The sequence below is a fragment of the Saccostrea echinata genome, unplaced genomic scaffold, assembly GCF_033153115.1.
Source record: "Saccostrea echinata isolate AGI-Se365-2 ecotype Australia unplaced genomic scaffold, CSIRO_AGI_Sech_v1 ptg000014l, whole genome shotgun sequence".
Taxonomy (NCBI): Eukaryota; Metazoa; Mollusca; class Bivalvia; order Ostreida; family Ostreidae; genus Saccostrea; species Saccostrea echinata.
Genome location: NW_026889763.1, coordinates 1,999,297 through 2,016,841, shown reverse-complemented (window position 1 = coordinate 2,016,841; position 17,545 = coordinate 1,999,297). Strand labels below are relative to the sequence as shown.

Sequence of the window (17,545 nt, the reverse complement as noted above, 5' to 3'; positions counted from 1 at the left end):
TTGTCAAGGGATGATTCTCTCCTGTGTGTGGCATGACCAGTAAATCTCGGTGCCTTGGTAACCTGGCAGGAAAAGATATCAAAGATGAAATAAGTAAAGGAAACCAACTTTGTGTTTTCCAAAGAGGTACAACTAAAATAGCTCTATCTACTTTGTCTGATGATATCTTATTCAATATTTTTCCAATGAGTCTAAAAGGGGGGAAAATATAAGGACTAAAGTTTGACCAACATAAAGTAAAAGCATCAATTTCAGAGGCATCTGGATCAAAAGTCCAAGAAACAAATTTTTCTAATTGTGCATTTAATCTTGAAGCAAAAAGGTCAATATCAGGCAAGAAAAATTGATGACATATTCGAGAAAAAATATATGGTTTCAGCATCCACTCTTTTGAATCTGAAAATTGTCTTGATAGATAATCAGCTTGAACATTCTCAACACCAGGGATATGCTTTGCAGTTATAACTATATTTCTTTGAATACACCATTTCCAAATATTTATTGCAGTTGAATTTAAAGATGGAGAAGCCATTCCACCCATTGCATTAACATAAGAAACTGCAGTTGTATTGTCTGATTTTATTCCTATGTGACAATTTTTATAACCACTGAAAAAAGCTTTAATCGAGAACTGGATTGCCAAAAGTTCCAATTCATTAATGTGCATTTTAGATTCTGCCAAAGTCCACCGACCACCTACAGATTCACTTGAAAATCTAGCCCCCCAGCCTTGAAGTGAGGCATCTGTTTCAATCCAAAAATTGATAGGGGGTAAACGAATTGGTTTACCATTTAACTTCTCTACATTATTTAACCACCATTTTATTTCTACTTCACTGTCATATGATATCAACATCTTAGAATCATAATCATTTGACTGTCTTAAATTTTGAATCTTATCCCTTTCCATATTTCTGTAATGCATGGGTCCCTCAGAAATTGCATTAAATGCATGGACCACAAGACCGATCAATGATGAAAAAATTCTAATTGTAACATATTTTTCACTAAGAATTTCTTTGCACAATGATACAATCTTTGTAATTTTCTCATCAGTTAAGAAAACTTTATATTGGACTGAATCAATTAATAATCCAAAAAACCTGATTCTCTGGGTTGGTATTAAAACAGACTTTTTAAGATTTATCGTAAACCCAAGTTTATCCAACTCATTCACAATTAAATGAGTTTCGTGTTTACAGTCTTCATAGTTTTTGTTTATCACAAGAGAATCATCGATATAGTAACAACACTTTATATTATTTGCCCTAAAAGCAGCAAAGACAGGTTTCATTATCTTTGTGAATATTCTAGGTGCTGAAGCAAGTCCAAAAGGAAGGACAACAAAACTATATAAATTCTCTTTCCATCTAAATGTCAAAAATTTATGATGTTCCTGATGAATACTGATACTAAAATAAGCATCTTTTAAATCGATTGAAGTTAAAAAATCATCTTTTTCAATCAATTCTAAAGCAAATTGCAGGTTTTCTTGCTTAAAATGATGATATTCTACAAATTCATTCAGATTTTTTAAATTTATTATTGGTCTTGAGGTTCCATCTTTTTTAGGAACCAAAAATATATTAGAAATAAATTCATCTGAGGGATTTAAAACCTTTTTAATTGCTCCTTTTGCTAACAATATATTCACTTCATTTTGAATGAGAATAGATTCACTCTCAGAAAATGAAATCTGCTTTGGAATATAACCTTGTATAGGTTTCTCAAAAAACTCAATTTTGTAACCTTTAACCGTTTCCAAAATCCACTTATCACTAGTAAATTGTTTCCAATGTTCAAAATTTAGTTTTCTCACCTTTTTTACTGGTTCTGGTTCTGATTCTGGTAGCCTTTTTTCTGGCCTCTGTACTGGCTGGGGTAACCCCCTCTTCTGTAATATTGTCTGCCTCCACGAGGTTTGAATTGCTGGTACCCTTGGTAACCTTGGTATCCTTGATACTGGTTCTGCTGTTGGTAACCTTGACCAACAGCACCCCGTAAGTTTAAAGTATTAGACCTGTTTTTGAATGTATTAAAAGAACCTTGACCCCTAAGAGAACTCAATGAATGTTTATTCATATCACCCATATCTTTAAGTTTGGTGACACAATTATCTCCAAACAATTGCTCAGTAACAGGAATTTCTGAACTACAAATTTTTCTGTATCTGGGGTTTAAACAACCCTTCAATTCATTCCTACGTTTCATTGACAAATTATAAAATCCATATCCCAACAGGCTAATGGAATCAGACAACATAGACTTTGTTTTTTGAATATCTAATTCTTTGTTATTTGCCAGCTGATCTGCCAATGAAACAATGGGAATCAAACCCTGAGCCATATACTTTTGTATTTCTTGTAAAGCAAGATCAGTGGAATGAGCATTTTTATTCATAGCATCCCAGATTTCTTTATTTACTCTGGGGGGTTTGAGATATGTACAATTTTCTGGTCTGCTGTATCTTTTTGCAATGTCATTCATGCTTTCTTTACTTGATTTTACTGAGAGAGCTGCATTAACAGCTTTAGCCAAACCAGTCCCTATTTTTGGACCAGTGGCCTCTTCTGGGTTTAATTGTGGGATATCCCACTCATCCACAGTGTCAATTTTCTCTGTAGCCCCAGTAATATTCGGAGTGTCGAAAGCATCTTTAAATGCAATCTGGGGATCAACACCTACTAATGAAGGGCTGTTTGGGGAGTTATCGAGATAACTCAAGTCAAAATCATTTAATGAATAATCATTCAAGTCTTCTTGATTCAAACTAATTAAGTCTGAAGGTCTGGTAATGGTTGCACTAGGTGCATTATGGCTAAAACCCCTTTCCATAACATCGGCATTATGACCTAAAGTGGGCACCGTACATTGACCTACATTTGTCAATTTCTTTACCGACTCAGACAAACAAGAAATAGACTTCAGTATCGAGTCAATACCCAGAGTAGATTTTAATGAATCGATATCAATACAAGGGTCATTCTTTTTGGTCACAGACCGTTTTTTAGGCGCTTTCACGCTTGTATCAGATGATTTTCTTTTAATACCTGACCGAATGACACGAGATTTCCCTCTCGTATTACCCTCAGATCTAGTCTGTACTTTGTCCATGTTATCAGGATTAATGTCATTGTCAAAATTATCGTCACTATTTTCCCCAAGTGACAAAACATCGTCTCTATCAGACATGTTGTTATAAAACACTTTGTAATCGGTAAATAACAGTAATGTTATTTACTGAATCAAAAAACGAGCCAGAACTACGTTCTTGGCACAACCAAAATACAGTTTTATTTCTGGACTACGTCCTAGAACAAAAAAGTTTACCCTGTAGAAAATTATACACCCGAGTAAAAATACGCTAAGCCCGCTCAGGAAAAAGAATGATTCTACACGTGGACAGTGCTTTATATAGGGTGGTGAATACAGTGTAGTCACATGTTCAGCCTATTGTTAAAGTCTTTGAATTGAGATCTTGTATGCTATGCCTCGCTACACTCGGAAAAACAATGCTATATGATACCCTCGTAGAGCCGAAAGGCGATATGTAATAGAATGGTGAATATTTTGTATCATTAATGAATAAAACCAATCATAATATCTAATTAAATAATGTATAATCTGTATTATGAATGGATGAAAAAGGGTGAACAGTTATCGATCTAAAAGAATCTACATTGCATAAATCACTGATTCTCAAAAATTGCATAGATTGGATCAGGTGCCTAGGAAGAGTAAGCATCCCTTGTTGACCGGTCACACCCGCCGTGAGCTTTATATACTGATCAGGTACACGGAACTTTCCGTAGACAAGCTAAGTTTAAAAACAAAGGCCTAGCAATTGGTATGAAACACGTCAGCCAAAATACGACCCAATGATAGGTTATTTTTGCTAACAAGGTCATTATAACGACCACGGAATTTCCAAAATACTGACTTTAAACGAGGCTGTTGAAATCCTGTTGCATCAATTTATCTGTTAGCAGTCTGCATTGGTTTCAAAATTAATGGTACTCAGACATGCTCTTGAGGATCGAATAAGTTTGGAGACGTAAACACCATATGCAGTTGGAAAGTTGACGATGGAAAAGCCGAAGTCTTACAATTTAGTTGTTAGTTGGCCCTTATCGTTTATAGTCAGTAATACATCCAAATATGGAACAGATTTGGCAGACTCTATGGTGTTTTTTATTTCAAATTCACTGGGGTATATCGAGTCGAAGTATGAATGGAAGTAGATATTGTTAGTTGATAAAACGTCGTCGATATATTTGAATGTCGAGTTGAAGGTCACAGTAAGTGTTTTCTTCTTCTCATGTAGAAGATTTTGAATAAATTCTGCTTCAAAGGAATATATAAGCAGGTCGGCTAATCAAAGAGCACAATCAGTGTCCTTCGGAATTCCAACAATTTGTGGAAGATCTGGCCTCCGAAAACTACATAGATATTATCATTGAGGAACTCCAGCATTCTTATAATGTTAACTTCAGAGTACTTGTGCCTAGAATTAGAGTGATATTTAACAAAGTAATTTTGTTGATTACCAGTCATAAAATACAAAGATTTCTGATTTCCATTTTTTTTAAGAAGCAGTTGTCTATGATTTCAAAAAAGCCTAGTTTTTAATTTATCTTGAAGAATGCTTGTTTAAAGTGTAGAAAAATTCGTCCGATTTGATATTATTTACTGTTCAAAAATTTGGCGATTTTAAATTTTCGAAAAGTTCTTTGGAGTTTTTGAGAAAACATTTCTGGATGTATCCTAAATGGATGCCGAGGTAAATGATAGCCAATTTTTTAATAAGTGGGTTTCATATCGTTAGAGTTTACTCTAGAGCATTACTTGTTTGGTTTTTTTTTAATGGCCAAGGTACATGTAGCAATGCTTTACTTGTTAAGACAAGTTATACTGCACTTTTTCCCAGATATTAGCAGGCCCCGAGATCATGAAACAGACTTTCACTTAAGTCAAAATTTCAATCATCTATACTCTTAATTTGCATAAAACAGCACTTAGTAATGCAAAGATAAAAACCAATTTTATTTTGGACCGCTTGAGTTCTAAATTATGTGAGCGCAAATTACATTTTTCTGAGTTAAGCTTAAGATATATTTTGATTTCTGGCCTGTATTTCGAACAAAGTTTAGTTCCTCAGCTGTTCGACTTTGTTTACAACATAAACAAATGCTAATTTGTATTAAAAATTTAAAAGTTTGGAGATTGTGGAATCATCATTGTTCGTGGGGGATCAATGTTCGTGGATTTCGTGAGTCACCCTTACCCACGAATTTACATCCCTACGAACAACTATTTTGTGATCGTACTGATTAATTAGATTTACCAAATAAACGAGCTGCCCACGAAATTACATCCCCACGAACCAATAAAATTTTGCTTGCCCACGAACATTGACCCCCCACGAATTTAAATGATTCCACAGTAAACGTCTGTTTTCTTTAATGCTGACTGTTGAGAAAATAGAAAAAAAGATAACACATCAACAAACATATTTTTTATTTTTCTTTATTTCAATTAACAATCAACAGATAGCCACTATATACTGTCCTTTGCTATTGATTTACAGGCCACAGTAAGTATCATCCAAAAAATGTCTGAGGGACTGTATACAGAAGAGCGGTTAATATGGCGATCTAATGGTTAGTAAATCAGGTGAAGTACTGGCAGTAGAATTCACAGAATAGGGAGGTCAATAAAACAGTCCTCAAGATCTCACACTATGTCAATTTGTTCCTTGTTCGAACAAAAGGATGTGTTTTCCATATGATCTGGAAAGGCATCTGAAAGAAGAAGGAGGGACAAAAATGTATTATATTTGCGCTGTAAGATAAAACATGTAGTTTGAAGATAAGTTTATTAACAATCTTAAATAAATCTGGTTCGTAAGTAATTATGGTAAAATTAAACTTTAATTAAAAACAAAGATTGAAATCATTAAAATTATACTTGAATACCGTCACATTTCAATAAATAAACATTTTAATAGTAACTCCAATTTCTTGTTGGTGATTTCGGATAAAAGGACGATTTCAGAGAATCGTATTTCATATCAATTCTAATTTTACACATGCATTATTTTATTCACATAGTAAATGGATTCAGGCAGCAAGAACAACCTATTTTAGCCCTCCTCTCTCTTTTAACCAGTTTGTTTAATTGAATATCTGAATTGTTTTGATTTCTACGGATATAGCATGAAGACCTCACAATATTTGAACGGTCAAGGATATAAAGATTCCTACTAAATTGTCCTTATGAAACATTTTATGCTTGTTTTGTACGACTTGTTAGCCATTCAACTTGTTTGGTTTCTTAAGGATGCAATCAACAAGTTTATTAATTTCCTTTGATTTTTGATATATGCTTTACATGAACCAATGGCCTTTTGATTTGTGAATTAATAATAAAAGTTTTTTGGCCAAAGGCCAGCCAAAACTAATCAGGAATTTTTTCTCTTGGTGTAGAGATATACGTGAAATATCCTTATAAATCAATGTACTAAATGTACCGGAAAACAGCGGATTTTAGAAAATTCTACAGGCAGGAATGAAATGTCACATATATTTATTTTTATATTACTAGAGTTAGAATCACAGTTTATTATACATGTATTTATTGAATATACCTGTGTACTTCCATCATATTCTGATTTAAATGTAAACTGAAACTAAAATTTGTGCTGCATGTTGTTTTGGTAGATTGGCATTTTTTAAAAAAAGTTTTAGCTCCGATTTCTATTACTCCTAACAAAACTGAAAAATGAATATTACACAAGGTCATTACGAAGTTTTTTTTTATTTGAAGTGCAACAAAGAATAATTTTGTAAAGCTTATTTTGAGTTGTCAATTTTTTGCTTACATTGTTATTTTTTCCCAGTTACATATGAATGGAAAATTGATTATATGATAAAGTTTCATAGAAATGCCACTTTATGTAATTCATAAAATCCATGATTACGGAGGTGTTATCATTTCTTTTTTAATCGCAATGAATTATTGGTCCTATGGGGGATTTTACTTTTAAGGCAATTGGAAATGTGAGACCTGAACCCAGTATAATGAGGGGGAAATTTAACAAGCTGATCATCTTCTACCAATCAGGAAAATTAATAGAACAAATTAGCAAAATTGTTAAATTAGGTCAACTGATATTGTTCCTAAATATTCCATTTTCTTCCCACAGTTTTGCTTTAAGTGCTTTCTTTGAAAACTTTGGAATGCATTTTTTAAAGAACGTCAGGATAAAAGATCTTTTATAATCCATGTATATGAGGAACAAAATCCATATACTTTTATCTTAAGATGTTAACAATTATTTCCTGTCATTGATGTCAAAATGTTCCACAAAGATATCGGTCCATTAACTCTGGTCCAAATACAAATAGCTTTAGTCGGTTTTAAAAGAACATGAGAAAGAAATAATATACTTTAAAATTTGCATCATCTCATTTTTCATTGAAAAGTAACTACAGTCCTGAATACGCGTGAATTGTTTAAGAAAAGTGGACTTGTATAATTGCTTACCACTCGGAACTTTCAAATTCTCCTGACGTCATTGACTGCGTATCACAGAGAAATCTCCTCTTCTCCTCCAACTACAGAAAAAAGAGAAAATATAGAAAAGATAATTAAAAAAAAACGGATCAAGATAGCTTACATGTACCAACTCACCACGGTGTATAACCTTTAGAAACTGCTGATTTCGTACTTATTTCATTTCGTTTTTTTTTAGTGCAATTACATGGATTAATTTCATTGATGTATTTGTTACCTGAGTATATCCGTATAAGTGAGAACTATCATATATACCTATAAGACTTAGCATACAAAGAGCTTAAAACATAGAATAGGAATGCAGTTTGCTTTCTAAAAAAAAAAAAATACATACAAAATGCATATTATGCATCCCTGGTTTATGCTTGTATTTTTCCCGAGAAATGTAATCAATTATTCAATTAATCAGAGAGTTTTGACATATGAATGTACTTTACTAATTCAATTAATAAAAGAAGCCCAAAGGCCTCTAAAAACGAATGCCACTTGCCATAAACACAGAGAAAAAGTACAAGACACATATTCCATAACAAATGGAATACAATTTACTATCATCCTCATTATAAGTCGAGCCAATGTTGGACATGTAATTATCGGACATCTCCCAGGATTTCATGGCAATTTCCTTCTTCTACGTTGATGTCTTTTTTCAGATGAACCAGAATCGAAGAATTGTTTGCAATGTTTTTGTAATATTATTTCCTTTTGATAACAGTTAGATTTATACAAGATTTTGTGGACATGATTGGTATGAAATATCAATTTTACGATCATCTTCATCTCAAACGCTTTGTAAAGGGGAATTTAAAAGGTGCAACATGCAATAATGTTGGATATTGTGAAAGTGTAGACTTCGACCGAACACAGTTTATTTTATCTTGCACCTTGCACAATTTTATCATTTGCTTGCACTCTACGCGACCAACAACCTTATTTAAACTTCTTTTTATTCTTTGTATATATATATCATGCAATGTACGAAAGAACGTTTTTCCATTAGATTTGAAATGTAAACAATTACACCATTAGGTGGTTTAGTAAAATACGTTTATTCTGTGTGCTCAAGAACAATTTTGACTTCTTTGTGAAAAGTGAACTTGGTCATCAGTGTTTCGTGTAAAATAAATAGTGCCACAGGGGGAGAAATTTGTTTTCTTTTGTTTTTTCATATCTGTGCCATACGTAATTCTTAAAGGTTTAAGGTAGTTACAGTATAACAATTATACGAATAATTCGCTTCTAGATGGTGAACTTACTTATACTTATTTTGCAATATTTACATTTGCTATGTTTTTCTACTAAGACAACTGTGAAATTGATTTGAATGTCATTTTCGTGTACATACTCACGCGTAGAAATATGCGCGGAGAAACTCGCGCTAAAGTGACGTCACAATGAACTACAGAGACGTTAATAAAAATATGACGATATAGGGCAGCGAGAAATTCAAACACTGAGTATATTTTTGGTGCTTTTGAATATGTAAAATGTAAATATAAGGAATGTTTTTAAGTATAGTGAGAATTATTGGTGTGTAAATCACACAGACTTGCACGTAGGCATATTTTTCATGAAGCGCTAGCGCTTCATGAAATATGCCTACGTGACAAGTCTGTGTGATTTACACACCAATAACTCACACAAAACTTTAAAACATTCCTTAATTCTTTTTGGTTTAAGCATTATTTATCTAAGTTGAAATAAATCGATTTGCTAAAAAAAAACCTTATAAGAATATATATATAAAGTAAATCAGAAAACGCAATGGGTAAGCATGATAATATTCTTTTGATTAAAATAACTCAATGCCAGGAAGTGTCCCCTGCAGCACAAACGAAAAACATGTTGAAATTCCATTACAAGTTCAAGTGTTTTTGTACGTCTTTTCTTTAAAACAAAGTTAAACTGACTTTGAGCGTCAGATATGTATATATGCTCTGGTAGTTCAGTGCATGTATTGGTATCGCTACAATATATAAAGAGAAAGGTTTATCGGGAACTTTTTTTACTACTTAGTATATTGTTAGATTATCTTACATTATTTAGCATTAAACATGCATAAAAGCCATACTTGGAAACTTGAAATATTAACTACAAATTGTAAAGCATAAAACGGATTTTGTATACATTTAAGTGCGTGTACCATGTGTACCGTTCAATTAATTTTTGACGCCAGGAAGATTTGAAAAATAAATAACTGCGTCTTCATTGTTCGACTTCAAACTAACAAAGGATCAAGAGACTTTTCAATAAATTACAAAAATAACCCCCTGTACAGTTGCACTTTGACAAAGTCATTACATGTACACTATAAGCGTAACATTAGAATGCGGACTATTCATTGAAGTAATTTGGTATCTGACAAAATCAGTGACGTAGCAGGAAAAAATTAGTTTTTTTCCAGGTAAAGGCTTGGAACGCTAATGATGCATAGTCTCTCAAATATCGTGTATCATAATTTCCTTTTTATAATCTAAGAGCAACAAAATGTAGGCTTTTATATTACCAATAATTCGATTTGGCTTCAGGTGTTTTTGCGCGCTTTAACATGTGGCACTTTGACACGGAAGATGAGATAGTAATTCTCCATTATGATCATGCCAGGAGTCAAATTATGTGTTTTTATTGAAAAATTAATCCTAGGCGCGGTTAGGCTACGATGATTAACTAAAAAGCTATGTTAAGATCTCAGCAAACAGGCAAATGGAACCCACAACAACATATCTGCCGCTGTCCTTTTCCTGGCAATTTGCATTTAAACCAACAGTGCAAAAAGGTTGAATGCATGAATTGTCTAGGCTCAAAAAATAAAATGTAGGCTGAGCCCAAATATGTCTCGGACTTATATTTTGTTCAAAGCGAAAACATTTTCTGCAGTATTAACAGATTTTAGAATATTTCCCTTTTTCCTTAAGTTTTATACTTATCAAACTTCGCTCTTTATTCTTTTATCTTAATGAATGTAAAAATAGATACTTCGGATTCTAATAACGCCCTTCAATATACCTCAAATACAAAGAAATTCAATTGTATTTTTTCAGGAGTGCAACAGATTTATTAAATTAATTTTTAGAAACATACTGTATTACATATAGCCGAACATTTGGACGCGGAATCCTGACAGCTTTACTAATATTGCTTCTATATTGCATCGCGAATAATGAACCATCCCACAATGATTTATGGATGTGAATTCGGCCAATTAACATAATACAATGGTGTAATTAGCCTGTATTCTCCCGCTTTCAACCCAACAAACCACCTGCTTCATCGTACTGGAGCCCTCTGTCTTTAATTAGAATAGGAAATTTCAATAATCTTACAATTTCCTCTCTCACAGTTGGGTGGGGGCAGTGGAACGTACTTTGTGTGCACAGTACTAATGGTCCTAAGCATATGTGTTTATACACTATATATATATCACAGTGCTCTTTCAAATGTCATCTGAATATGTCGATGTATTGCATGCTGTTAGAAAATAAATGTGACATTTAATATACAAGGTAGTGGTTTGGTTGATAGCAATGACAGTTGTTGTGCGTGTTTTTAGGTTGCAAAGCCTTTTGTTTTGTATTGTCTATACAGTATTTGCAGAGGAAAATTGTTTTATTTTTCTGGGAAAAAATTCTGCAGATGACCTTTCTCGACTATTACAGCAGAGTTTGGTAAACTGAAATATCAAATGTTAACCTTCAATGATGTTTTTTCTGTAACTTTATAATTTTATTGGATGTATTTTGTCAAACAGCAAGATAGTCTGTGGTGATGTCACAAACTGAAAAATGTATGAAAGCACCAAAAAAATAAATAAATTCAATGAAATACTATCAATTCCATGCGAACAACTAAATGCAGTAATTGTATATCTGTGAGTGTTCTACTCGTAAATCCTCACCACATCAATTTTCGATAAGTTTGAACATTTTCTCACATACTTATAAAATTAATTCTTCGTGAGGGTAAAGCACGACATGGAATCATTTTCAGCCAACAATTACCTGACTTTAACAGCTAATCTTGACACTTTTTCTATGAACTGCAAGGTGAAATGTGTTATGATGCAAAATATCCGTAAAACGTTAGTGTCAAAAATAAAAGTACATATTGTGCTTCAATGTATATTTAAAAAAAAATAAAAAAAATAAAAATTGAAAATACATATATGAATATTAGTATTAATAATGTAAAAGAATTAACAGGTAAGATGTGTACTGGTTGGACACAAAGGCTTCTGCTGGTAGTCAAATTTAAAATTCTTTCAAAATTTAAATGATATTATTCTGTTCAAAATATAAGTACGATCTGCTACCATGAAATCAACCAAAAAAGTTCTGCTAAGCATTTGAATCCCCCGCCGAAAATATTCTGTACAGTAAGAATTCTCATAAAATTGAATCAAGGATCCATTTTTGCTAAAATTTTACCATTTTAAACTGGATATGCAGCTGATCATCATACATCCCAAATCAATACATTTTTTTTCTTAGAGAAATAATATACGTAGGGGGGAGGGGGGCAAAAATTAAATCAAAATTTCGAATAGCATGTGTATCTTTTGTAAAAATATATGTTATTGAAATTTAATACGCAATCTATAAAGTGGATGGTGATGTTTTTTCTTCTGAACGTGTTCGATCTCACTGTATGTCTGTTAATATTTTCAAGTCGCTTAATTGAGCAATTGACTTGTTAATTTCAGATCGCACATTATACGCAAAAAGAAAGGAAAACAGGAGCTAACGCCATATTTAAAATAATATTTTTTTGGCCCTCTGTCGACTCAGGATAATAAAATATGCTCGGTAGGAAGGTGGAAAAAAAAATTCCCAGAAATTTTCCAAATCAATGCTGCATTTTCAAATTTAATTTTCATTTGAAGGTTTTAATAATATTAAAATAGTTGTTGATAGGATGAGAAAATTGAATAAATAATTGAATGAATAAAAAAATAATCGTTTCCTGGAGGTTTAAAGAGTTTTTGAGTCGGGCTTTTTCAGTCAGTCGTGGGAAGGCAAACAAACATTTTTTTTTTTTTAATGGCCTAACTGGCTCATTTTATTTTCTTCAGTTATTATTATTTTCCTTGTGTTTTAAAACTTCTACTAAAATGTCAAAGAATTTCTCATATGGAATAAACGCAAGTGATACTATCACAAAGATGCTGCAATTCATTCCAAAGACGGTGACATTTGAAGAGATGCTCGTTAGTATCAATAAAATGAGCCTATATCTCATTTATTACACCAAAACCCAACATCATGCTCACTCTGACGCTTGTAATTTGATAGTAGTGGTTAAGAGTCGCTGATACGAAGTCCCCGGAGACCACGTGATAGAAGAAAAACTAAAAGGCAAAACACAGTTCTCCCAATAGGTCGTTGTCGTAAACCCACGGTTCAATTTTGTTAACACTCAATGTAATCAATTAGAAAGAGCAGCAGCAGTTTTCACGAGCTTTTTTTGTTACAGAAAAATGATTAGCATTTCCTTTCACACACATAAATTTTACTTTAACTTGAGTTATTTTCCCGTTTGCGCTACTTTATGTTTTATTTTCAAAATGATTTTTATTTCCATTTCTTTTAAGAAGTTGATTCGGAAAAATGCCTGATTCTGATGATTGTAAGTTTGGTATTCATTGATATACTAGAAGAGAAATAATACACGTATACTATTAATCAATACAAAATTGTATAAATTCGGCAGATTTATGTCACATATATATCTTACTTTCTCTACAACAATAAAGCGACCCCTTAATTATTGGTTGAGATATTAATGCAATCCCTTAAGTCACGCAACATATGCTTATGCTCATGATTAGAAAAAGGCCACTATTTTCTTATAAAGAAAGAGAGAAATCACCTTTCAATCCCGCGAACGAATTGCTTGAAATGTTTAGAAGATATCGAATTTTAAATTTAAACGCTCATAAAATGAAATTTCCTTTTTAAAAATCTTTGATTTCAAGAAATTGATTTAATGAATATATATTTTTAAAAGTCTATCAAGAATTAAGATCCGAGATGTAAGGGTAAGGTTCACACCTTATTATTATTTTTTTTTATTAAAGTATGTTTTGCAAAGGGAAAAGACAAAGTTTTCTGTTTGCCTACCAGGGTCATAACTTTGAAAACTGATTCTTGTGAATTCAACGTTATGTTGTTGCTAATCAAATTATGTCATGACCTTGGTTCAAGGTTATATCTCAAAAGATAAGAACACTGGGCAGTTTTGATACTTATCATGATGCTTACTAGAACATAGTAGATCTCCTATACTTCAATTTGCTTTTGATTCAGTTATTGTATTTCCTTCTAAAAATAAACCTTTTCAACAAAATCCAGCGATTCTTAATTCGATTTGTAAAATACATGCGTATGATAAAAAAAAATTAAAAAGTTATTAAAAAATTGAATGAATACTCAGTGTCGATTTTTTTGACAAAATAAACCCTTTCCTCAAATATTGAAGACATGTCGAACCAATACAACTTGTATATATTTAGAATCAGCAACACTTAGTTAACTTTCAATTTTAACATTTTACGTTCTTCTAATATATTTTAACACAATATGCTAGATGCATGACCGGTAGACAGGAATGCTTATTCCTTCATGGCACCCGATCACACCTCTGCTGTTTTTAGAGATCCGCGTTTGCTCTGCTCCCAATTGGTATTGTTTCAATGGACAATGAATGAGCTTGATTTCTGTTCGTTATCTTCATATTTCATATCAATACAAATTTAGAAATACTGAATGAAGCTTTTTGAAAACCCATTTTTGGAAGGGTCAATGAATCTCATATTAACTGAAATGCAATAGCACAAAAAAAATCGATAATATTTTATTGTTATCATTTAGTACCAATAAAAATTGATTTCTATAGAAGAAGAAAATCTCATGGGAGTATTGGCTTAACTGATTTAAAATACTTGGATTAAAAACTGCAACATGTATATCCCCTACTGTAAAACTGGTTAATTAAGTTTAAATGAAATTTGTACGAGGCAGGTTTTACATAAGTGTTGGCATTCATAGTTATGTTATAACATTTTTTTAATTTCAATGCGTAAACTAATCCTATAAATTGCAGAATCTAACGAATCTAAAACCTGTTATGTTTGGCTATTTGAATTTACAGATGGATGCATAAATCTAAAGAAAAATAAGAAAACCGCCTGTCAGGTTTATCGTTTTAAACAAGAAATTTCAAACATTAAAACTTGATAATTATCTGGAATAGAAAATGTAAAGCAAGCATTTAAAGAAAACAAAATTAAAATTTTATCTTTATACTGAATTAATCCATTCTAAAATATAAATATGTCAAATGCAGATTTTTTCCCTTCCTCTTAAGGTAATACTTCATATATGTACTGAAAAAAAGATAGGTCTTGGAAACTTTTTAAAATTTATATACTATTGTAAATATGTAAAGAGATCGTGTATTTAGTCTTAAACATTTTTAAAATCTATTTATCATGTATATACAGAACCTTCAATTTTTAGCTGCTATACGTGGGATATATAACGATTAAGTCAGAAATAGATAATACACACCAGTAAACGTTGCAACTTTTCAGGTAAACACAACATCCCAAGCATAGTCAAGATCTACATGTCTAAATATAATTATAGTAGTACTTTGAAACATATTGTCATCCTAGGCGAAATCAAATCTCATTTGCTGTCATGTATCATACACACATTAGGTTTAGGAGAAAATGGACTGCAATCTAACGGTGCTTAATTCGATCATATTTAGTTTACATGACCAATAAGGGATTGCATGAAATGAATTCTTAAGGTCAAGATCTAGTAAATGGCTTTAGACTAACTTTTTGGTGCTAGATCCATTATGACGTCATGATCAATTTCAACTTTCTTTTTCCCGAACTTTACGGCTCTAATAGAATTATGTCTAAAATAAAGTATTTTCATGGAATTCAATTTGAAATCCCGATACCTATATTCAGTTTTATATTATTTTAAAGGAGAGGCCATGAACATAGAATTTACCATTTTCTGAGAAACTCTAGGCAATCTGGATACATTTCCTTTGTCTGATATGGAAAAAACTCTCGTATTCATGACTGGTTTTCTTAATTTTTCATAGAAAATGACAGTTTAAAATATGATTTTTTGTCTTGTTTACCTACAAATTATGCCCCGAAATACCTTATTTGACCAAGCTAAAGTTATAAAGCATCATTAAAGGAATTTATTTTTCAAATTTGAGAAATCTGTAGGCACCTTTCATTTACTAGATCTTGACCTTTAAATTTATTTCACCCTCTCCCTACATGAAAAGTTATAAAGTTTAAGTTGGATATATTACATAGTTTTAGAGAATAAATTTGATTAACTCACATATGAATTAATAAACTGCAAGAAAATCAATAAAAATTACTGATAAAATCAAAACTGTGAACCCAAACAGATACTTTATTAAAATTTTCAAAACTATTAGCGAATTCAACTTCATGTAAATGCCTTCCCCTTAAATTGTAAGAAATAAAAGAAAATAATCGCACTCTAAAAGCGAAACGCTGAAAAATTATCATACACTGTATGTAAAAAGTGAACTAGATAATCAAAATCTCTGTGTAACCATCATAATATAATTAACACGATCAAGTTATGACTAATTATCGATATAACAGAAGAAAGTACTTAAAAGATTCATACCTTTAATATGGTATTTAGCAGCTGCTGCATTTCTAGATCTATGTCTTGACATGTAGGTACAATTGAACGCTTTCCCCATCCAGGTGCCCTCTTGCCCCAGCCTGGCCTTCGACGCTCTACATGTATGTCACTTTCAGGCGTTCTCTTACCCCATCCTGGAGCACGTTTGTTAAAAACGTTTGAAATATCAGAAGGTAAACTGAAATATGATGAGTCTTTATCACTTGGTTCTGGAAATGCTCTCTTCCCCCACCCAGGTTTTCTCTTTTCCATTTCTGACCGTTTTCCCCATCCAGGTTTTCTTTTATAAATCTCAGCATTGAGAGAGTCAAGCAAATCTGCCGTCCGTTTGCCCCAGCCAGGCCTTCTTTTATCAATAAAACTTTTAATATCCTCATTGAAACTTCTTTTACCCCATCCAGGACTTCGTTTGTCAATATATTCAGAATTTAAACCAGCTCTTTTTCCCCAACCAGGTTTACGTTTATTCATTTCAAGTTCGTTCATATCACGTTTGCCCCAACCAGGTTTTCGTTTTTCCATTATTGAATCTGAAAAATCAGTCTCTAAGTCAATATTACTTCTTTTACCCCATCCGGGCCTTCTTTTATCTATAAGTTCATCGTCAGTTGATACTATTCCTATAACAAGTGCTGTAACTATTAAAAATATTGATGCAGATTCCATACTTGCAGCCCCAGTCAAATTTAAATTGATAACTTTTCTTCAGGAACTGCTCGTCCTATAGTATTACTTCATGTCATTTGCCCACATTTTAAAGCTTAGGCGATACTCTAGTATCACATCCCGCGGAATCCATCAGTCAATCAAAGAACAGATCATCTATTTAAGGCGTGTCCTTCATCTTGTAGGCAATTCTTTTCACATATGTTCATCAATATGTAGGCAGCCGATCAATTCTTTTTGTTTTGTTTTTCTGTAATCGACGCTGCTCTTATCGTGTATATTACGACACATTAAGCCCTCAGAAAATGCTTCCATGAATAATTGATATAAGGTGATTTTAGTGACGGAATTTTGGCCTTGTTTTGACGTGTCTCAATACCTCTAACGTAGTCCATTAATGTAGAATTGAATGTCATGAACATTTCATGTCAGTTACAACCAAACTTACCAATGATACTGTTCAAGTGGTAGGCGTACAGATCAATGTCTTGATAAGTAATAAATTTCTATTCAGGTTAGTCTTCATAATTAATTAACAAATGATGGGCTAATTTCTCTGTGGTGGCTTTGTCAAAAGTTTAAATTTCCAC

At 32.3% G+C, this 17,545-nt stretch overlaps 1 protein-coding gene across 1 annotated transcript; it reads right to left on the bottom strand.

Annotated features, from left to right (window-relative positions):
• Window positions 1-5,500: 5,500 nt before the first annotated feature.
• Window positions 5,501-17,021, bottom strand: LOC133187107 (APGW-amide-related neuropeptide-like). The gene is made up of 3 exons (XM_061322466.1): window positions 16,269-17,021; window positions 7,546-7,616; window positions 5,501-5,801 (listed from the first exon to the last, which is right to left on the bottom strand). Coding segments are annotated over exons 1-3 (759 nt in total). The 5' UTR covers window positions 16,956-17,021; the 3' UTR covers window positions 5,501-5,800.
• Window positions 17,022-17,545: the final 524 nt, after the last annotated feature.

Bases quoted from the DNA above. Each gene is read 5' to 3' on its own strand.
- LOC133187107 (XM_061322466.1), bottom strand. From the start codon at position 16,955: ATGGAATCTGCATCAATATTTTTAATAGTTACAGCACTTGTTATAGGA. The intron at 7,617-16,268 runs GTATGAATCTTT...TTTTTTCTGTAG, and splicing joins TGCTAAATACCATATTAAAG to TTGGAGGAGAAGAGGAGATT.